General features: G+C 44.2%; 1 protein-coding gene across 1 annotated transcript in view; it reads left to right on the top strand.

Annotated features, from left to right (window-relative positions):
• Window positions 1-22,951, top strand: part of MAP2K1 (mitogen-activated protein kinase kinase 1) — a 74,506-nt gene that overhangs the window by 19,881 nt on the left and 31,674 nt on the right. Inside the window, exons 2-3 of the mRNA XM_046653038.1 lie at window positions 13,251-13,461; window positions 15,161-15,307. Of these exons, the coding sequence (XP_046508994.1) occupies window positions 13,251-13,461; window positions 15,161-15,307 (358 nt within the window). The remainder of the gene's footprint in view (window positions 1-13,250; window positions 13,462-15,160; window positions 15,308-22,951) is intronic.

Here is a 22,951-nt window from a genome sequence, read left to right on the forward strand (position 1 = left end):
AAGTTTAATATGCAGTGGAGTGTTGTCTTAGTAGATTTTGTTTTCTAATCTTAATCATTGGTGTATTCTTTAATGTTCTTTAAGGATTCCCAGTTAATGTGAGGTGTTATCCACAATCACACTCTTTTCTAACTGAGAATAAGTTAGAAGAAAGGTACTTTTTTCTTTCTTTTTTAAGGAAAATGTCTCTTCAGTGTGTTTACCTGTTGATCTGTTTGAGAACACATTCTCACCCATTCTCTGTCCAGGTGCTCATAACAGTCCCTTGTGCTATAGGACAAGCATGTGCTTCCATTTAATGCAGATGAGAGATCTTATTCAAGGTTAGAAGACAAGTTACCAGCAGAGTTGATGGAGGGCTCCAGACCTCCTGTCTTCAAGTTCAGGGATATTTCCACAATCTTGATACCTTTTGTTAAGAGTATGGTTTATATGTTGGAGGCAAGTTGTTGACAGAGGGTGCAATTTTGCAAATAAAAATAGCCCTTAGGGATTCAGTAATACATATATGAAATGGAATAGGTGAACTGAATTTGGTGAGCTTCAATCATCACTGGAAAAGCAGTGATCATTTATAAATGTATGGATAGCAATAATGTAAATCAGTGTTGGGTTTAGGAATCGGCTCTGGGACTATGGTTTGATATATGAGAAACGCCTCTGCCTTTACTATGAACTGGTATGTGTAATGGGCTGGATTTGGCTGTACTGTCAAAGGCTTCTTTGGGCCTGTCCTTGGACCAGGTAATGAGAGGTTAATTATTTAGAAGAGAAGTCCTTATTGGGCTTCCAAGGACCTGGAAAGCTGAGCTGAGCAGTTTTTAGACGAGATTTCTACACACTCTTTCTCAAGGAAGTCAGTATTTCCTGAACTGTGCAGGTCTTGACTCCGTTTCTCTGAAGGTTCCAAACTAGAATTTTTACGTTTATCCAGATGTCTACTTTGCACGAGCACGTTATGGGTGATTTGACCCCAAGATGCATACTTAAATTGCATCCTGGTCAAATTGTGATATCTTGCATGTATTTTAGATGTTTAAGTATTAAAACAAGTATACTTATGGCATTTTTTAGAAGCTAAGATGTCAGGCTGCTTTTTGCTGAACCCCAGACATCCTGAGGCAGTCTACGCTGGTATGCTAGGGCCATCTTTTTTTTTAACTTAAGGTTTTTGTTTATTTTTTATTGAGATATAATTGACATAAAACGTGTAAGTTTAACGTGCACAAAGTGTTGACTTGATACATTTATGTATTGTGGTATGATTACCACAATAGCATTGGCTGACACCTCTGTCATGTCGCATAATTATCATTTCTTTTTTGTGGTGAGAACATTTAAGATCTAGTCTGTTAGCAACTTTGAAGCATATAAAAGAGTATCATTGGCTATAATCACCGTGCTGTGCGTTAGGCCTCCAGAACCTATTCATCTTCTAACAGCAAGTTTGTGCCCTTTGACCAACATCTCCCCAATTCCCTCTCCTCCTCCCCAAATCTAATTCCGTATCATGGTGTACTGTGCCCTTCGTGCTCTAGCCCCAGCTTACCCTCCAGCCTCATCTGGACTCTCTCCTGGATGCATCTGCTCTCTGACCACTTAGAACAGCTTGTCACTTTCAGTGCCTTCCCGTTCATGCTGATGCCCAAGCCTGGAGTGCTTTTATCTCTGCTGCAGAAACTGATACCCTTCAGGGCTGAACTTGGGCATTACATTTTCTGACCTTCACTTTCCCTTCCTCATCTTAGGTGGAATTGGGGGTCTTTTTTTCTGTTCCCATAGGCCCCTGTGCCCACCTCACTTGCAGCATTATGATCTACCTTACTGTTAGTTGTTGCTGTACTTGTTAGTATCCTTCCTTGTGTTTAGCTTGCACTGTGATATCTCTCTCTCTCTCATCTCTGTATCTGTCTCCCTGTCTCTTACATACACACACACACACACACTGAGATTGCCCGATGAGGGCAGGGACCTTGTCTTCTTCATCTGCACCTTCCTAACCTCTAGCACAGATAGTGCCTGTCACACAGTGGGTGCACCATAATAAATCTGCACTGCATCTTCACAGCTGTCGGCGTAAATGGGTGCAAGCTGGCTGTCTACTCAAGTTCCCTATCCCCTGCTCTTCTAGATTGGAGCGGTCCTGAAAGTTTACATTCCCATGGTCATTTCTGCTTCTGTGGGACTCACATTTCCCTTTCTGTGGTTTTTCTCTTCTTTTTGCTCTGTGTTGAGCCAGCTTAGAATTTGGCCCCCTTTCTCTAGTTTCTACCAAACGATAATAAGAACAGAATATACACAAAGCTGTTTGTGTGCATGGCAGATTGGCCTGAAGGTCTGGGGTGGGGAGGATGTATTACAGCCATAAAGACAACTTAAAATCTAGCGGTATTAGGTATCTTTGGTCTTAAATGACTTTGCTATTCTGCCATGGCATAGCCTTTCCTTCTTCTCTTAGTACTTCACAACTACTCCCAAAACAAGCTTCTCCCATTGTATTCTGAAACATATTTCAGCTCTCCAGCTCCAACCCTATGTGCTCTTCATGCCTGCTTCTGCCTGTGCCAGGGCTCAGGAGCAGGCCCTCCTAAACTGTGGGCAAGCCTTCTGGTCCTCTGGTAGCCTCTGCTATGAGGAGGTTTGTTATTACAAACACTTATTTCCCCACCCTTCACCTTCTTTCAGAAGACAGAAGCAAACACTATCAGTTTTTGTTTTAGTTAAATTTCGGTCTCTCTAGTCCATAATGTTACTTCTACGAGGTAGGTTTTGACCCTACAAGGCCAACTGCTATTAATTTGAGGGCCTGACTAGTAGTTTTCCGTGCCCTAGTTTAAAAAGTTGAGCACCTAGGTGAGCACTTGTATGGACTTCTAGCCATGACCCCCAAATCAGGATTCCCTGAGCGTTGCTAGAGGGTGATTTGGGGAGTGGGATTTTTCCCAGAGGTGGTGTGTGCTCAGAGGTGAGGTTTGCTGACTCCTCTTCCGTGTATTTTGGGCAAGGAGAAGGGGCCAGCTGTAAAAAACGTGTTCGTATATTTAAGGGAGGAGACAGGTCTGAAGAAATGAAGATTTCTCAACACGGACTAGAATTGGAGACACGTTTTGAGTGCTGTGTTTCTTCTGACTATGTCTTCCTCCCCTCAGCAGTGCTTCTGGACACTGGCTGTTGATCTTTTTGCCTTGGGGACTCAACTGTCCTCATGGTTCTGGGTTATGAGGTCTAAGATTATGGTCACATTGGTTCTGTACGTCCTCTCTCATTGAGCAACCTGCATTTCTGATTCCTGGGGCAACATGGGCCATTACTACACAGGGAGTTTCTGAAAGGTCTTTCTCTATGTCAGGTTCTCAAGAACAGGGAATGGGTGGGGTCAAATACATCATCCTTCTAAGAACACAGTCAACCAGCTTATCTTTCCAGGAACAGCCACCCACACCCATTCTGTGGCCACTACCCACCCCAGGGCTACCTTTGTTTTTCTGATGGTGACCACACATGTATTGGATTTTCCACCTGGGTTGTCCTTGGTGCTTCTTCCTTTCAACAGTCCCTGCCCCCTCCTCTCCACCCTTCCCTCCCTCAGTAGTGCCCTGGCTCTCTTGTGGCCACCAGAATTTTTACTGCTTTTCTCCAGTGTGCTTTACCTGGGTAGTGTCCTATCTCTTCCCTTCCCACCCCAGTCAAAATGTATCAGCCTTGGATGCTCCTCTGGAAGGAGTTCCTCTTTGGGTAGATTTAATTTGTTGTCTTTCGAGGAACTTCTGCCATTTAGCAGAATGCAATTCTTTACCTCCAAGGAATTAGTCACTAATGGGTAGATACCTGGTGTTAGGGATGAGCTGGTGGGGGATTTGTTTGAAGGACACGAACTCTTCATCATGGTATGGGGAAAAGATAAGCTTTGGAGTTTCAGTTCTAGCCTTGGGTAGGTTATTTAACTTCTCCTGGCCTCCATTCTGTATGTATAAAATGGGAACAACATACCTATTTTTTAGTGTTGTTATGAGGATTAAATGAGTTAATGGGTGTACGATGGCCAGCATTTTGGAAGCTGATCTCTTTTTTTTTTTTTTTTTTTAAAGATTTTATTTTTTCCTTTTTCTCCCGAAAGCCCCCCGGTACATAGTTGTGTATTCTTCGTTGTGGGTTCTTCTAGTTGTGGCATGTGGGACGCTGCCTCATCGTGGTCTGATGAGCAGTGCCATGTCCGCGCCCAGGATTCGAACTAACGAAACACTGGGCCGCCTGCAGCGGAGCGCGCGAACTTAACCACTCGGCCACAGGGCCAGCCCCTGGAAGCTGATCTCTTAACTGCATCTAAATTTCATTCTTTATCAGACTTATGTCTCTTTTCTCTCTATCCAGTGAAGGTGATATTCCTTTTTGTCCTCTGTCTTCTGATTTTTTTTCCTCTCCCTCCAAACCCTATCACTTTTCCTTTTTGTAGTTCTATGGAAGACTGATCCTTCAGGGATTAATTCATGTGGCCAATATGAAACAGATTTTGTCCAGTGAGGCAGAAGGAACCATATAGGCTGTCAGTTCTTGCAAGCAATAATTTGACACCCCCCCCCTCTGATTCAGAATGTTGTTCAATATTTAAGAAGAGTCTATATGAGTGGGTGGTCCTGTCACTCCAGTGGTTCCTCTGTGTGTGTGTGTGTGTGTGTGTGTACGTATGTATGTATATGTGTGTGTTTTTCAGCGTATCTGTCTGCAGAAACATGCCGTCGGAAGGTAATTTATATGATTTCAGAAGCCTGTTTGATTCCAAGGAGTAAGTTGGTGTTTTTGTTTTTTTTAAAGGCTAGGAATACATGATTCTTATTTCTCTCTTTCTTTATTTATTTTTAAGATTTTATTTTCCTTTTTCTCCTCAAAGCCCCCCTGTACATAGTTGTGTATTTTTAGTTGTGGGTCCTTCTAGTTGTGGCACATAGGACGCCGCCTCAGCATGGCTTGATGACTGGTGCCATGTCCACACCCAGGATCCAAACTGGCGAAACCTTGGGCTGCCGAAGCAGAGTGCACAAACTTAACCACTGGGCCACAGTGCTGGCCCATTATTTCTCTCTTTTTAATTAAACTTGTTTTCTCGACTTTTAAAAATATTTGTTTACTGGCTTGGAAGCTACTTAATTTAAAGTGAAATTAAAGGTAAACAACTGTCCTTTCACTTTCTTATTTTTTTAGTTTTAAATTTTATTCCCCCAGCACTTACCTTTGTTTATAATATTCTTAATCTCAGTTCTATACTATTGTCTACAGAGTGGACCCTACCAAAAGGCCCTTTCTCCTTTTTTGCTATCTAAATTTTATGTATCATTCTAGACCAATTCAGGTCTCAAATCCCTACAAAACTTATTCTCATTACTCCAGCATATCTTGAACTCTAGAGGCATCTGTATCCCCAGCCACTTGTGAGAATTAAGGGAACTGTGGGATATTCTTTGCTTCAAAGTCCTTTTTGGGGGTGATGGCGAAACCACTTAAAGGCGATAAAGGAAGTATTTAACTACATCTTGCATTTTTTCCAGATTACTTATTTGTTGCATGACAACATGCAAGTGCAGGACTTTCGTCAGTGAAATTTCATCAGTGGTAGTCACATCATGGTGGTGTTAGGACATTGAAGGAGCTCATCCACAGTTAGCAGAGTACCTCACACACAGTACGTATGCAATAAATCAATAGTAGATACTATCAAATCAAATATTCTTATTAACCAATAATTAGGTGACAATAGCAAAACAGTATTAAATATTTGTTTATCCCTTTAGATGATTCCAACTTTTTTTACATTACAGTCTCATTTAATCTCTACAACAACCTTTTATTTATCATCACATTGTTGTCTTAAACTGCCCTTAGCTCTCTGTATTCCTTTGCTATTTCATTTCACTAAGGGCCTTCTAGTGTTGAAATCATGCACTCTCAGAGAACACCTGGGAAGATGAAACAATCGATTTAGTCTCAAAGGAAAAAGCAGTGAGGCTGGGATAACTGTCAGGGAGGTTTATATGTGGCCAAGAAGTAATGACCAGGGCCTCAAACCATACAACATGGGAAGCCAACTACTGTGCTTGCAGGGATATATGGCCGTGGTACTTAGCTGCAGAGTTCTGTCCTTGGAATACTATGGAAATAGTCTGATATTAGGATTAGAGAATTTTAGCACTGAAAAGGACTTTAAAGACCACTTAGTTTCTAAAACTCTCCTTTTTTACCTGTGAGAAAAATTGAGATGTGACTTACACAAGTTCACAGACCATGTAACTGCCAGAGTTTAACCCAGGTTTTCTGACTTCCCAAGCCTGCATACCTGTTTCCTAAGCACAGAGTATCTGGCAGCCATGTGTGTGGTTTTCTTCTTTCTAGTAGTTTCATGTGCCATTGTGAAAGACCAGCTCTATGCTGACCCAGAAGCAGCTGATTTCCTGTATATGTTTCTGGCCCTGGAAGTGGGTCTTTGGGCTGCTTTCAAGAACAATGACTGTGATACTTTTCTCACCTACACATTTGTCAGCAAGCAGAGAAGAGTAGGCGGCAAAGGTATGAGCAGCCAGCATCAAGGAAAAGGAAAAAAAGTACCTCTGATAACCCCAGTGAAGCACACTGTGAACCATGCAGGAGAATGGCTGCACTGAAGCATGGCTTCTCATAGCTGCTTAAGAATCTAAGCCCAGACTTGGGCTCAACACCAAGAAATAGAAGTCTACAAAGGTCTGCTCTTGCTGGAGGTGGTATAGGAACCTTTCTCCTGCCCAAGAACTGCCACAAATACAGAGTAGAGTTTGGCTGCCATGGAGAGGAGGGGAAATCCATGCTCCTAGGGCCTGCTTAAGACAGGCTGGATCAGGACAAGAGAGAGCCTCCCTGTCTCTGCCACAGGCCTACCACCAAATAAGAGTAATTGCTGTCTACCCCTGGAGGAGGGGCAAGAGCATGGAGAAAGACCTCTCTCTGTGGCCAGGCATTAAGGGATAGTTCAAAACTGAGAGGGGAACAGGAAGACTGCAGCTCGGGTTCCACTCTAAGCACCAGATAAAACACATTGCTGGAGAAATTTGCAGACTGTGGTGGTAACGACATTAACAAGAAAACCCAACCCAGCTCAACTCTTGACTAACAGCATGACAGAAGAGCTGCCCATTAGCAAGCATAAAGACAATTTATCATGATCTCTGTTCTTCTGTCATAATGTCCAGCATTCAGTCAGAAATTATAAGGCACAAAAATCAAAAGAGAAAAAAACCCAATCTGTTATCAAGAGATAAGGCAATCAACAGAACCACACTCAGAGGTGACCTGGATGTTCGAATTATCAGGCAGGGCTTTTAAAATAACCATAATTGATATGTTAAAGGTAGATAATATGCATGAACAAATGAGGAATTTCAGAAGAGGTGGAAACTGAAAATAGATTCAAGTGGAAATGCTAGAAATTTTTGAAAATATGACATCAAAGGTCAACAGGCTCATCAGCAGACTAGACAGAACTGAGGAAAGAATCAGTGACCCTGAAGATAGGTCCATAGAAATTATCCAAACTGAAATACAAAGAGGAAAAAACAGTAAAAGGAAATCAGAACCCTACATCCAAGATCTATCAGTCTCTCAGTCATCTATCTGCCTGTCTGTCTATCAAGAGAGATTGAGATTGAGAGAGACAGGAGACAGATACTGACTGGGACTTTTTAAGAAATTGGTTTATGCGATTGTGGAAGCCTGGTATGTCCAAAATCTCCAGGGTAGGCTGGGCAGGCTGGAGACCCATGAGAGAGTTGCTGTTTGAGTCCAAAGGCATTCTGCTGGCAGAATTCCTTCTTTGGGGAGGTGAATCTTTGTTCTCTTAAGGCCTACAACTGATTGGATGAGGCCCACTCACATTATGGAGGGTAATCTGCTGCTTTACTCAAAGTCTATCAACTTAAATGTTAATCTCACCTCCAACCACCCAAAATACTTTCATAGAAACATCTAGAATAATGTTTGGCCAGATATCTCTGCACCATGGCCCGTTCAAGTTGACACATACAATTAACCATCACATGCTCCCTGCTAATTACTACCCTCCCTGCTCAAAGGGTGATCACTTTCCTGCTTTATAATTGCATAGATTAATTTAGCCTTTTTTTTGAATTTTATATATGTAGAATGACATAGTATGTATTCTTTTGCATCTGGCTTCTTTCACAGAGCCTCTATACATAATCCTAGAATTTTGTTGCTTAGTTAGTTGAGCAGTTCTCTCCAGTGACCTGCAGGATTGAGTGTGGGAGGGTATAGAGCCCCTTCTCCAGCACTTTGTCTGGGGCTGGCCCTGGTTGGCATGTCTGCACTAACACACAGGCTAGATGGTCTAGCCTGGGGTGGAGTCTGGAATTTGGTAAACTGCACCTTTGGCTCCCTCTGGCTTCCTCCTTGAGGCCCATTCTCCTTTCCTCCTGACTACTCTTTGTAACCCCTGCATCCCCTCTGTTTGTGGTTTGACTCTGCAGCCAGCCCTTCATGAAGCCAGTTCTTCTCTTTTCTCCTCACATTTCCCCCCACCCCCGCCGGTGAGGCTCCTCAGCCCCTCAACCTGAGCACACCTCAGTCTTCTTTGTACCTCCTTAGCTGACTGTCACATTGACAGGCTTGGACCTCAGAGATATCTAGATGGCTCTTCCCTCTTTCCTCCCCATGTATTTTTTTCATGAGTATGGAAACTGAGGACCAGAAAGAAAGGTACCTTGCCCAGGATCTCACAGATGGGAGTGGTATAGGGTGTGGATCCAGGGGTTTCAGCCTTAGTCTCTGAGTTCTCTTCCCTCTTAGCTTGGGTCTTTCTGCCTTGCTTTCCCTGCCCAGTAGTATTCCCTACTTGCCAAATGCCACAGGGGAGAGAGAACTTCACAGCTCCCTGGGCTCTCTGGTGAGGACACCCACCTGCACTGGGACTTTCTCTCCTTCCCACGCAGTGATTGGTTGTCATCCTCTGCTCTTCCCTGTGTACTCCCTCCTGTCAGAGGCAGAGTCGGCCACCTAGAGCAGCCTTGCTCTGCCATGGTAGAGCAAGGCTCAGGTTGGTGACAGACAGCTGGCTGGGGTTTGACATTCAGTTGTGGCCCATTTATGTTTGGTGTGCAGCAGTTTGAAGACTCCGTTCCTTTGTCTGGACATCATCTGCCTCTCCCTTCAGTCATCCTTTTAGGTCAGCTTCCCATTTCAGTGACCATCAGGGTTGGAGGTGGCAGCGTGGGGCCTTGAAAGGAGCTCTCTTTTAGGAGTTGGGAGACCTGCCACCAATAAACTGTGACCTTGTCCTCTCTGGACCTCAGTTTTCTCACCTGTAAAGTGGGTTGGATCAGGTGGTCTTTAAGGTCCCTCCCTGTGCTGCATTTTATACTGCTTCTTGATTTAAACTACTGAGCCACAAATGAAAGATTCTGGTTGTGGTAGTGCAATTAGGCTTAGCAGATGGGTGAGATGAGAGGGAAGGAGATGTTCTTGCCCATAGGATCATCCTTTCCCCACCCACTTCATTGTGCCTCCCTGGTGTTTTCAGAACACAAATGACAACACTTGTTTTCTTTCTGCGTTCCTTGTTTTTTTCTGTTTTTTCCCATTTCAAACATGTAATCTTCTTGTATTGATGAATTTGCATTTACTTTAAGACAGCCATGGTGCAGAACTCACGTTACAATGTGTGACTTTCTCTCTGCTGTGGTGAACGTGATAGGGGTCAGAGCTCATCACAGCTGGTCCCAGGAGAGGGCTGTGTGTGTGTCAGAGATTTATTGTGCTGGGCTCCAGTTTCTTTTCTCAATTTCTAGTCCTGATTTTGCTGATTTCAGTTAAAACCGAAGATTGTAAAGGAGGCAGGTTCCTGTCCTCTGAATTTTGGAGACTTGTGGTGTGGTTGAGGGGTGAGGGCCCTTCTTCCTGTTTCCTTTGCTTGAGGCATTTCACCCTGGGAAGCAGAAATGAGCCTTGTTGAACATCATCCACTCCCTGTGCAAGAGGAAGCAATCCTGTTACATTATTGATTGATTTCTTTTTAATGAGTACTGAAAGGCATTTTGATGCCAGGATTTTCCTTTGACCTTCTGATAAAATCTTTTGTCTTTCATTCTCTGAAACAGCTTTTAAAAAACTTTTAGAAGGTCTTAAGAATTATTAAATTAAAGGAAAGGCAGTAATTTCTGGATCCTGCAGTTGCTCCGTTGGCTCCTCCTCATCCTCCAACCTAGCCCCACCTGCAGTAGCGTTAGCGTGAAAATGTGTCAGAATTCTAGTGTTTCTTCCATTATTTTTCTATTTCTATCCTCCCCTGGTGAAGTGAGCATGGAGTTGTCGCTCCGTTTTACAGAAAAGGAAACTGAGATGAGTCAGGGTTAAATGACTTGTCCATGGTCACACAGCTAGTCCGTGACAAATTCGAGATATTCTATGAATCCAGGATTTCTGATTAGTAATGACTTGTTAATTTGGCAGCAAAAGTCTTGCCACCACAGCTGACAGTCTTGGCCATGTCTCCCTGGCTGCACCTTCTGAAAGCACAGATCAGAAGCCGGTTCCTTAGCTGGTGGGATAGGTGGTTAGCCAGCAGAGCTTAGGAGCTAGAGGAGGGAGGCAGGTGGCACAAAGCCCAGATTTAGTTTTTCTTCCTGAACTTGGGAGAATTACTTATTTCTACAGAGAGACAGGAAAACGAGCATAGTTGACATTCCCTTTTTTTGCTGAATGGGTGGAGTTTCTTATATCAGTGTTACCGGCAAGGCCATGTTCAGGTTGACGTGCAGGGAGCCAGGATTGCATCTGGGGCAAAGGGCTCTTCGTGCGGGTACACCATCTTCCTGTCTGATTGAGCCCTGGCATGTTAAATGCCCCTCACTAGGATCTTACCCATGTTTACAAGTTGCCTCCCTTGAAAGTATTGAACTTTCTGAAGAGAAAATACAGCCTCGTGGTTAAGGTTAGAAATTCTCTCTTCCCAGGTTTGAATCCTGGCTCTGCTGCTTGCTAGCTGTGTGGCTTTGGACAAGTTAATTCACCTGTCTGTGCTTGAGTTTGCTATCTGTTGTAAATGTAGGATTGTTGTGGATTAAATGCGTTAATAAGTATAAAACATTTAGAAGAATATACAGTGTTGTGAGGAGAGTGATTTTCCTTCCATCCAGCCCTCCTTCCCTCTCTCCCTCTTACCCACTCAGTGTGTGTGTGTATTTTGACAGTAGCTTTTGGAGTCCTCATTTGCAGCTGGACTGCTGAGCCCTCCAGGCAACTGTAACCTCATCCAAGTTTTAGCTGTGGGTCTGTCTGCATTTGACATGTGTTTCTAAATGTTATCATCCATGGGCTCCTTTGTAGAGAGACCTGAGGGAGAGGAGCCAGAGGGTCCGCATCATGAGCTCCAGCCACACGTGTCTGGGTCCCCACGCCTGAGGGACAGGGGCAGCTGTGAGACCTAGTTGAGCCTTTCAGCAGGATGAGAATATGGGCCAGCTGACTTAGTGTGCTTGGGCTGCGTGATAAAATACCGTAGCCTGGGCGGCTTAAACAGCAGACGCTTATTTTCTCACAGTTCTGGAGGCTTGAAGTCCGAGGTGAGAGTGTCAGTGTGTGCGGGGGGTTTTGGGGGAGGCCACCTCTCTTCTTATAAGGCCACCGATCCTATCGACTAGGACTCCACCCATATGACCTTATTTAACCTTAATTACCTCCTAAAAGTCCTATCTCTAAGCATAGTTACACCGGGGGTTCGGGCTTCTACATATGAACTTGGGGAAGGGGGCACATTCGGTTCATAGCACCAGCTTTCCTCCCCCAGTTACCCAGTGAGGAGATGGGTAAAATCAGCCTTGTGTCCACTTTGGCCCCATGTACCGTGTTATTTGTCAGGCAGTGTTGGATCTTCCCATGCACTGGGCAGGCATTAGGTCACCATCTCCCTGCCTTCTTGAGGTTTGGAGTAAAGTGCGAATGAAGAGTGGGAGAGTATGCTTGCTCCTAACCTTCGAGCTCAGAAATGGTGTGTGTTTGTGGGGGCCACCAGCATTCTGATGTGTAATGATGGCCTGTCTTGTCACCTGTGTTGTTTGTTTAGACTAGGGACTGAAATCAAATGAAACACACTGGAAGCTCTTTACCATCCTCCTTGTAACTAACTCCTGGGAGTAATGAGCACTTTTCAGTTCTCTCTGTAAAACGCTTAGTAATGCCCACAGTATGCTGAACTCATGACTAGCAGGCTGCTCTCGGCCTGTCCTGCTCTCTTCGGCACCCACTGGTTGAATTATGTGCTTACCAAGAGCCAGTTTGTTCCCAAAGCTGTGTGTGCAGTTGTAGCTCGTATTCTAATTAAGTAATATATTTAAATATCAGATAAACTCAAGAAATATGACTGCAATGAAGTCATTTTCTTTCCTTTTTTTCCACCTATGAACACCAGTTAAAAGCCGTGGAAAGACTAAATAATGTCCAAGTCACTAAAAACATTACTGTCAAATTAGATGAGCATTAAGATTGGGGGAAATCATAAAACTCTTAGAATTTTATTCTGGCGTTACTCTGTAAGTGTCTTTATTCTTATTCCACTTTACAGAATCAGGAATTAGAAATGATAGACAGTGTCTTGTATTCTGGTTCGTGTAAGAAAGATGATGTGGGGCTCTTCCCAGTGGACGCCTGACTCAAAGAGGGCCTTGCCCTGTGTGAGAAGATGGGTAAATGAATGCACATTTGTATGTATTATGCAAAAATAAAAATTTTACATGGATCTTTTTATGATTCCTTGCTTTATTTTTATTAACTTGGTTCCTGACCTGATTACGTTGGACAGGAGGGTTTCTACTGTTGTATTTTGCTTTAGAGCCTGTTTTGACGATTTGGTTTGGTTTCAGTTAAGTGGTTTTAGGAAATAAATTTTGTTTGGTATGTGATGTTAACTTAATAAAACCAACTCTAGGTGGGCTTTTGAAACTGGGGTTTTAAATCAAATTAAGGTGGCTTATTTTGGATTTTAGTAGATTCTTTGGTTCCTCTTATAGACTCGCAGCATACTGAGAGAGATCTAATTCCCTCATTTTACAAATGAGGAAACCAAGACCTTGAGGGGAGAAGTGTGTCATTGGTGAAGTGTGTGGGGCTGCTGAAGGGGAGGGGCAGAGCCACAGCAGATGGCACCCTCCCCCCAGCCTCCTCCTCTGGGTGAACTTCTCTAGTGATGATATTGACGTGTGCTCCCCACTTTGGGACAGGACCAACCTGGAGGCCTTGCAGAAGAAGCTGGAGGAGCTGGAGCTCGATGAACAGCAGCGAAAGCGCCTTGAGGCCTTTCTTACTCAGAAGCAGAAGGTTGGGGAACTGAAGGATGATGACTTTGAGAAGATCAGTGAGCTGGGTGCTGGCAATGGTGGTGTGGTATTCAAGGTTGCCCACAAACCGTCTGGTTTGGTCATGGCCAGAAAGGTGAGGTCACTTAAAAAAAAAAGGCTGACTCAAGTTGGTTTGGAGGCAGGTAACTGGGTTATCTCTTGGAAGACCTGGGGGCCTACAGACAAAGGTGAAAGGAAGACTGACTTTTCATTTAGTACCTTTTTGTGCTGTTTGAACTTCGAACTTGTTGTCAGATTATAGATAAACACATTAATGATGTGTTAGTCCATTTATCCCATCCCCAGACTGGAAAATAACTTCAGGTGACCCTTCTCTAGCTTTCTGTGTGCTCTGGAAAGAATGCTAGGGTGCCTGTTCATCATTTATCCAGTACAGGAGAAGCTGCTTTCATTTACCCAGTCCCAGGGGTGCACAGAACCCGCATTTCAAGTGGTTTCCCCATGCTCCAGACCTGCCAGTGGCTCCCCTTCATCTCCCTGCAGTGTAACATCTCAGCTTCCCACCATGGCCTGTAGTCTTTGAGCTGGAATTCCCTTCCCATATAACCTTGGTCCTCCTCTTTCTGAACACAGCTCCCCGGCTCCAGTGAAGTTGGACTCCTCTGTGCTTTTCCCCACACCATATTCATTTTTGTCCACATATTTTTTGCTCGTACTGTTCCTTCCATCTTTGCAAACAGTGCCCATCTTCAAGACCCATCTCTTATCTAGCTTTCAGTAGCTGCTCTAGCCCACACTGGTAACCACTGCTTCCATGTCCTCTGACTCATTGTCTATGGTGCTTTTTAGAAGCTCAGCCTTACTCAGTAACCATTTCATGTGCCTGTCACCTGTCTCTCCAGCTGAAACAGGGGACAACATTAGGGGGACACAAGGAGGCACCAGAGACCTTGGTTACATCTCAACCACATTGGGTTCCTGAGGTCAAAGAGAAATCTCTTGGGCAGCTTAGGTTAGCATACCCAGGTCCTTCTACCCTTCTCCTCCCACAGCCCTTAAGTATCAACCAAGTCCTCAAGCCCACTTTACCCTCATCTCTCAGCTTCATGGGTCCTTTTTGAGGAAACTCTCCATTCAGTTCTATTCTTGGGAGGAGTGAGTTCCCTCTTTCTCAGTCTTGGCTCTCAGGAGCAGAGTCAGAGCTGGCCCTCCCCTGGTTACAGCTCCTCCAGTGTCAGCACCTGCTGTGGTACGTTGGGACTCAGGGATTTGGTTGGGCAAAACTTATCTGTTAAAACTTGCTTGTTGGGCTGGCCTGGTCATGTAAGTGGTTAAGTTGGTGTGCTCTGCTTTGGTGGCCTGGGGTTCACAGGTTTGGATCCCAGGCACTGATCTAGCACCACTTGTCAAGTCATGCTGTGGCAGCATCCCACATAAGAATAGAGAAAGACTGGCAACAGATGTTAGCTTAGGGCCAGTCATGCTCACACACAAAAAAAATGAGAAAACTTGGTTATTTCTTCTCTTCTTACCTTTAAGAGCTTAAGCATTTAAGAAAGCTTCCATGCATGGTTTTTTGTTTTGTTTTGTTTCGTTTTTTTTGCTGACGAAGATTTACCCTGAGCTAACATCAGTGCCAGTCTTCCTCTATTTTTTCATATGTGGGCCACCAGCACGGCATGGCTACTAACAGAGTGGTATAGGTCCGTGCCCAGGAACCAAACCCCAGGCCACTGAAGCAGAACACACTGAACTTAACCACTAGGCTACTGGGGCTGGCCCCCATCCATGTAGTTTTAAACCTTCTGCTCCTCCCACCTTTCTTTTCCCAGCTAATTCACCTGGAGATCAAGCCTGCGATCCGGAACCAGATCATAAGGGAGCTGCAGGTTCTACATGAGTGCAACTCCCCATATATTGTGGGCTTCTATGGCGCATTCTACAGCGATGGTGAGATCAGCATCTGCATGGAGCACATGGTATGTGGCGACCTGTTGGCCTCTGGAGTTGGGCGGCTCTCGTCTAATCTTTGGTCTAGGAGGTGACCAGCTGCCTCCCTGTTCCACATCACTGTCTTGGGCATCTGGGAAGCCCGGCTGTAGGACCTGGAATAGCCAGAGGATGACAGGCCTCCTTCCTAGGTCCCTGCCTCTCTTCAAAGGCAGGTGGCAGCAACCGGGTGTCCCTGGTGAGTGTGCCTAGAGCACATCTGCTAGTTTTCTTGACCCCAAGATTTTGACGTGGGTAAAGTCTGGTTAACATAGTTTAAATCCATTTATTATATGCAGTGCTGTGTGCTAGCTACACAGTTGTGGAGTTATGAAGATGAGTGAGACAGTCCCTCAGAGAGTTTATGATCTGCTTTAAGGGCAACCCGCAGGGTTCTTTAGGCGTGCAGAGAAGCAGTCCCACCTAACGCACATTAGAGAGGGCATTCTGTGTATGTGAATGGCCAGTCTTTTTACCATTAGCTACCTGGAGTCCCTTCTTTCTCTTCCCAGTGATGAACAGTAATTACAATAACAGTAACAATAATAATGTTAGCAATACTTATAAGATAAACTAATATTTATTGGGTGTATTTTATATCAAGCACTATCCTAAGAAAATTAAGATTTTATTGCCTTTTCACAACAATCTTATTGAGTGGGTACATTATCCCTATTTTACACATGAGGAAACTGAGGCTCAGAGAAATGGAATATCTTACCCAAGGAGGTCATGCAGCTAGTAAGTGGTACTGGTAGAATTAAACGCAGGCAGTCTGACCCCACTGCTTGTACTTCGTTGAATCCACTAGTAGTGACTGGGATCCTGTTTCCATCCTCAATGCCTAGAACTTCAAAGAGGGAGACTGGCTTCATGGTTGCTGTTTTTTTCTCTCCCCATTAGGAGGTGTGGCACCGGGGACTTGGGGATCTGAATGTTTATTCATGTCTCCCTTCTCCTCAGAAATCCAAGGAGGCACTCTGTCTTGTTTGCCACTGTCTCTAAAGCCCCTAATCCTGGCACACAGCAGGTGCTCAATAATTGTTTGTTTACTGATTGTCGTCTTCTCATCATTGACCTTTGGCAAGTTTCTTTATCTTTCTGATTCTCAGTTCCCTCATCTGTAGAATGGCTATTATTATACCTGTCTTCCTGTGGTGGGGATCAATTAAAATAACAGACATGAGTCTTCCAGCACACTGTCTGACTCGGCATGTCTTCTGTAAACATTGTCTTTTGCCTTATTCTCACCGGGGCTGACGTGATTGAGCCTGCGTAATTCGTGGCTGCTGTGCTTTCAGTGCAGCACAGCGTCCCTCAGCAACTTTTCCACATTTTTCCTGGCTCTCTAGAGCTGCCCTGACCTCTGGAATGAGAGCCCCAGTGCTTCGTCTTAATGAACTCCAGGAGAACCCTCCCTGGGAGGTTTGTCCCTTGCTGGTACCCCCATTATTTTGAATGTCTCTTCATTTTAATGATCAGAAAGTGTCATACTGTTGCAGGCATCTGCCAACTCTTGTGGGTGCCTATGGAATGTAGATCCTGAAAACATCTTCTGCATGTCTAAAGGTTACTGAGAAAGCTCTCCTTCCCTCTTACTTCAGTGAGAGCCAAGCAGTCTCTGTGGGAAGCGTGTGAACATTTCTGGCTTGGTCCTAACCCAGGCCTAGGTGCTGATTATTTTTCACATCTTTTGGTACCCCCCCTTGGGGGCGGAGACAGCAGGAGAGAAGGAGCTGTTCCTTATCCTTTGGGTTTCTTGTGCTCCTTTTGCTGATGGTGGTCGGTTTTCTAGCTCTAGCCCAAGAGTTCTGTATGACGATGTGTCAGTGGCAATGGAGGTCCTGGAAAACTAGAAGGGGAAGAGAGTGGAGGTGATGGTGATAAACCAGTGACAGGAAAGGCCAGAATAGCCTTCTTTCCTCTGAGGTATTGCCAAATTAGTGAAAGGTGGGTGGTGACATGACTAGACATAGACATATAGTAACTAGCTTTTGCATCTGCCACAACTTGCCAAGTCCTCTTCATATTACTTAAGTTATTAATCACATCAGCCCTGTCATGTCAGACGGATTGTTGACCTCCCCAGCTGCTAGATGGAGAGAGGAAGGCCTTGGGAGATTTAGTAATTAGTCTTAGTCACATAACCAATAAGAGTCAGAGCTGAACTCTAACCAGATCTGCTTGCTTTAGATTTCATACTCTCTCCATTAGCCTATGCAAGCCTTATACTCGCTCATGATTTTCTCATGTCTGCAGAGAAATGTTTGGACCAGATCCTCTCTAGGGACTCCTCCCCATGCCAACATCCTGTATTTCTGTGGTTTTTGGCCCTTGTAGGCCATCAGGGTTTACATTAGTTAATCAACATGGGTTCAGCCTCATAAACACTTATTTTTAGTGCCTATTATGTGCAGGGCACCACATGAGCTACTGAGGCATGGAGACATTGAGAATAGCATCTCTGCCCCCTAAAGCTGTTCACAGGCTGGATGGCTGTGTTCTAGGGCGGTCTCAAGTGAGGAGTGTCAGTGTGGACATAAGGGCTTCTGAGCACCAGTATGTGTCATCTCATGCCTGCTGTCTTCTGAACCATTAGAAATTCTTCCCTGAGTTACCTCCAAGTTCTGTGCCACCCAGAATTCTCCCTTCAATAGGGGAACCAGGAGGCTGTTTGTAGGGTGAGCATGTTGAACTCCAGGGTGCTTGCTTCAGAGGTTGTAATTAGGCCCCAAACATTGATAGACAGTGGCCTATTTATTTATTCAGACCTTGCTGGATTGTCTTTTATTAGCCTTATGTATCCTCTTGTCATGTGGAAGACAGTCTTTTTATTTGTCTTAAATTAACCTGTTTTGGGGCTTCGTTATTCTGGAATCCCTTATTCACTCTGGACTCATAGATATTGATCACAACTTTTGTGCTCCTTGCCCTGTTCCTCCCCTCCCCACCAGCATTCCCTTCCAGGAGGAGAAGATGACACAGAACATGACGGGTTGGTTTCCTATTCTCTTCGCCCATTTCTGGTATCTGTAGGTCAGTTTTTTCCCCCATGGATTTATTTGGTTCTGTGGGAATAGTGGAGTACTTCCACACAAGTCCCTGAAGCAGAAGCCATGTCTGGAATTACCCTGGGGAGCCTAAGCCTGGAAAACTGGCTGTCAGAGGCTGTGGGGGTTGGGGGTCAAAACCTTTTGAGGGGCAAGCACAGTGTCACACCTATTAGGTGATATATGTTGAATGACTGAATGAGGGAGGTCAGGCTTGGGGCTCAGTGGGAGAGAGTCAGGCCTTGGAGTCTGCAGTAGGGCCTTCTGTTCCTGGCTATAGATAGGCTCAGAGGGCAGCTGGAATAGTCTGTTAATACTAGTGGAGAGGCTCAGAGCTGCCAGAGTTGGGATCCTGGAGGGAGGCAGGTGTGGCCAGAAGGCCAAGCAGCCGTGAATGCCAGAGTAGCTTTCAGCTTTAGCTCTGGACACTGTCACTCTTTCCTTGGTCCCTGAGCAGCCCCTCCTGCAAGAGAGCTCCTGCACCACCTGCCCCGGATGAGAAAACTCTGTTACTGCTGGCTGCTACTTCTCCTTTGGGATTTCTACTTTGCCTCACATTTCATATTTCAAAGGCATTGTCACGTAGAGGTCTGGCCATTAGCCACGTCCCAACTGTTGAGGTTCTTTGGTTCCTCTCTGTGTCTTTGTCTTCACATGATGTTATTTGTTATTAACATTTTTCCCCAACACTTTATTAAAATTGTCAAACATATAGAAAGGTGAAGGAATTATATAACGCACAGTCTAAACCCACCAACTGGAATGTACGATTACTGTTTTGCCATATTTGCTTTACCACATATTGTCCATCTATCCATTGCACTAATCATTTTTTGGATGCATTTTAAAGTAAATGTGTCATCAGCATTCATCGAACCCCACTCTTTAAAGCACTCAGCCAAGGCCTCACCTTTCCTAGAAAGAAGCTGTGTTTGCACTGCCAGCCTGAATTTTGAGACCCAGATGAGTGCTCCCTGATCAGAAAAGGAACGCTGCCATCTTTGGGGAAGTGGGTGACTGTTCAGATGATAGCTGAGCAACCAGAGAACTGGGGACTCAGGGTTGATGGTTCTCATGCAGGAGTGAAAGCTTTTGAGCTCTTTTTTCTTTTTTTCCATAAAGCATTTGTCTCTTTTATAGAAAACATTCACAGAAGCACCATTGACTTAGTTAATAATTGGTTTCTAAAAATAAGTACAATTTTAGCAGCTTTAGTCAGTGAAGGCAAGTCCTTGGTAACAGTGAGGTAGAATTAAAAAGTTGTAAGGTGAGTTGCAGGCAACTCTGGGTAATCCTGGCTGTGGTTCATGCTTCTTAAATCTTGCTAATTCCATTGTTCACATTCTCGCTCTGCTTATAGCTCAGAAGGAGGTTAAAAGGAAGAGAGGCAAGTTTTCTTCCTTTCTAATAGAAATATTTACCGCAACCTCCAGGGAAAGTGTAAACCAAGACAGTTAGCTGGGCTGCCTTCTGTCCTAGGCTGTGGAACCTGAGAACCACAGGGCTAGCTTTTCTACCTCATTTGAGGCAGATTTTGATAGAGCTGCTTTGTTACCTTCTTTCAAGTGCATAGTCCTCCCTGAGAATTAGGCAAAGCCTTTCAAACAAAGGAGCTTGAAACCACATTCAACTGGAAGCAAAATAGACATGGCTCAGAAACTTTCTGCGCTGGAGTCCCTCTTCTCATTGATAAGGGAAATTGAGAGATGCTATGACGTTTCTGCGAGCCTGCTGACTTAGGTGTGGTTACCTGGGCTGTGGTGCTGTCCTGATTTGGCCACCAGGGAGCTGTGGCATTGTGAAGGCAGCCAGGCTCATAGGATGACTCAGACCTCAGCCTGGGTCCCAGCTTGGGTAGGGCTCTTGGAAAATAAGTGTGTTTACAGGGGAGATCTGTTTGGTTCTGGATTCGTCATTCCAGTCTCCTATCTGAGTGGAGATGTGAAATTATAGGTTGAGTTTCAGAATCCTGCACTGTGCTCCTTCATTGAGTGACCCACCAGTAGACAGTTGGGCTAGGGAGTTATGATTAGAAGTCGAACACCTTCAGAGGTGTTAGTGTGCCTTTGAGAATCCACACCTATACTACTTTCTTTTTCCATCAGCATCTGTGATCCAGAGTTGACTGTGATAGAAAGTGATTGGTCCAAACTATCCTTTTTATAATCGTAGAATATTTAAATTGATAATCTATTCTTTAGCATATTTTAGGTAACATTTCCTGAGAGGTCTGTGTCTCTAAATGTCTTACTTATTTTCTCCCTTTAGAAGGAGAGCAGTATTGTATTTACCTAACAGTGCCTTTGCACAAAATACATGCTCAGTAAGTATCTGTTAATTGATTTATGGATTTAGTTCTCCACTTTCATAAATGAGTTCAGTAATTTAAAAAGGTGAAAGACTTATTCATTGTAGAAAATTTATAAACAATAAAAAGCACAAAGAAAAAACTATCATGCAACAAAAATCCCTGATAAACTTACTACCTAGACTAGAATTAATCATTGATAACATTTTTGAGTTCTAATTTGTTTGAGTATACACACACTTTTTTTTTTCCTTTTTCTCCCAAAATCCCTCGGTACATAGTTGGGTATTTTTTTGTAGTTGTGGGTCCTTCTAGTTGTGGCATGTGGGACGCCGCCTCAGCATGGCTTGATGAGCGGTGCCATGTCCACGCCCAGGATTCGAACTCGTGAAACCCTGTGCCGCCGAAGCAGAGTGCACAAACTTAACCACTTGGCCATGGGGCTGGCCCCCACACAATTTTTTACTTTTATAAAAGTGGGATTATATTCTGTCCTTCTTTTGTTTATCACGTTATGCATTGTTCTGTGACCTCACATTCTGTGGTTGCATCCTAGAGTCTGGGTGATATTGGAGCAGGATGTCTGTGGGAAGTCTTTCTGCTTACCCAGGTCTTACCTACCTCCAAGGCTGAGTTTTTGTGTCATTCCTGTTGCGAACTCTTCCCTTAGCCAGTTTGTCCAGGAATCACTTCCTCCTCAGAGCACCTGTAGCAGTATCTGTTCTCTTCATTCAACTGTTTGTTCCCTGCTTTGTTTCAGAGGAAGATTTAAGATGCTTTGGCCTCTTTATGAATAAGTTCTGTCTCCCCAAGCAGGCTGTGTTTTTTCCTGTATTTATAGTTGTTTCCATCCCAGTTCCTTTCCTATCCCTGTGCCTTACACAGTGGTGGTTAATAAATGATAGATGATGACAGTAACTGCTCAGTGTAGGTAAGATACTTTAGGCAATGAGTCTGAGTTTGCAGGAATTGTCTCTGCTTCTGAAGGTAGTTTTAATTTGTGGCTGATAATTAGCTACACTTAAAGCCATGGTGGCGGGAACCTCTTTCTGCCTCGATGCATCTGGGTTCCCTGGGTGAAACATTTCTTCAAGATTTCAGGTTAAAATATAGAATCTGTAAATGGAAAGGCCCTGGTGTGTGAGTCCTACAGGGGCTGCTTCATACCCCACTTGTATCCTCTCTTGCACCCTCCACCATCTCTGCCTGGGGTCCCTCATGTCATCTCCCACTGCTTAGCTCCTCGCTGATCCCTCTGCCTCTTTCTCTGCTATGGTTTTCATCTTAAAACACTCAGGTCGGTTTCCTTTCCTTCTGCCCCCGTAAAGTCAAGTCTTGTTTTCTTGGTGAGGTGCCGCGATCTCCCCAGAGCTGGCCATTTCCAGCTTGATCTGCCACGGCACTTCTTCATGCAGCCACAGTGAAATGAACCACCTGTCATCCCAGGAGTACTAAGCAGTTTAACGGTTCTCTGCTTTTGATCTTATTGAGATACCCTGTTCTTTTCTCCCCTGCTCCTCTCCCTGTCCAGGTACAGAAATTGTACTCATCCTCTGAGTAAGATTTCAGCTCAAATGCCATCTTCTCAGTGAAATCAGAATTTCTTCTCCCGGCGTGTCTACAGTACTTTTCTTATACATTTATTCTGTTTTGTTTGATTAAGAGTTGTGTATTTCCCTACTAGTCTGTAAATTTATTGAGTGCAGAAGCTAGGTCTTTTTCATATCTCTTCCCCCATAGAACCTAATACAGTCCACAGCGCTTTGTAGGATTTGTGGAATGAGTTATTGCTTCTTATGACATTTTTCTTTGGGTTTTATTAAATATGATTTGTTAGGATAATACCAAATGCAAGTTGTGATGTATTATCGTGATAAAATGGCTAACATTTATTGAGCACTTACTGTGGGCTGTGCATTGTTCTAAATGCTTTATATGTGTTAGCTTAAACTTACAATAGCTGTATGATTATTATAATAGCCTTATAATAATCTAGAGCCTGTATTCCTAACCACCAGGTCAGTTCAGTGCAAATCAAGCCCCTTTTTTGACCACTGAATTAGTAATTTGTTTAATGATCGTTCATAGCATTTGAGTTACTAGTTATTAGATCCCTCCCATAATGTTTTGCATTCATATCTTATTTGATGTCTGGAACAAATCAAAGGGTACCTCCAGGAGGACTTGCCTTGTGTGGGATTCACTTTCCTACTGAAGTTTCACACTTGGAAGAATAGTTAGAAGCACCGTCACTAAAAGGCCTGGTATTCTTCTTC

This window comes from Equus quagga, chromosome 2 (assembly GCF_021613505.1).
Source record: "Equus quagga isolate Etosha38 chromosome 2, UCLA_HA_Equagga_1.0, whole genome shotgun sequence".
NCBI lineage: Eukaryota > Metazoa > Chordata > Mammalia > Perissodactyla > Equidae > Equus > Equus quagga.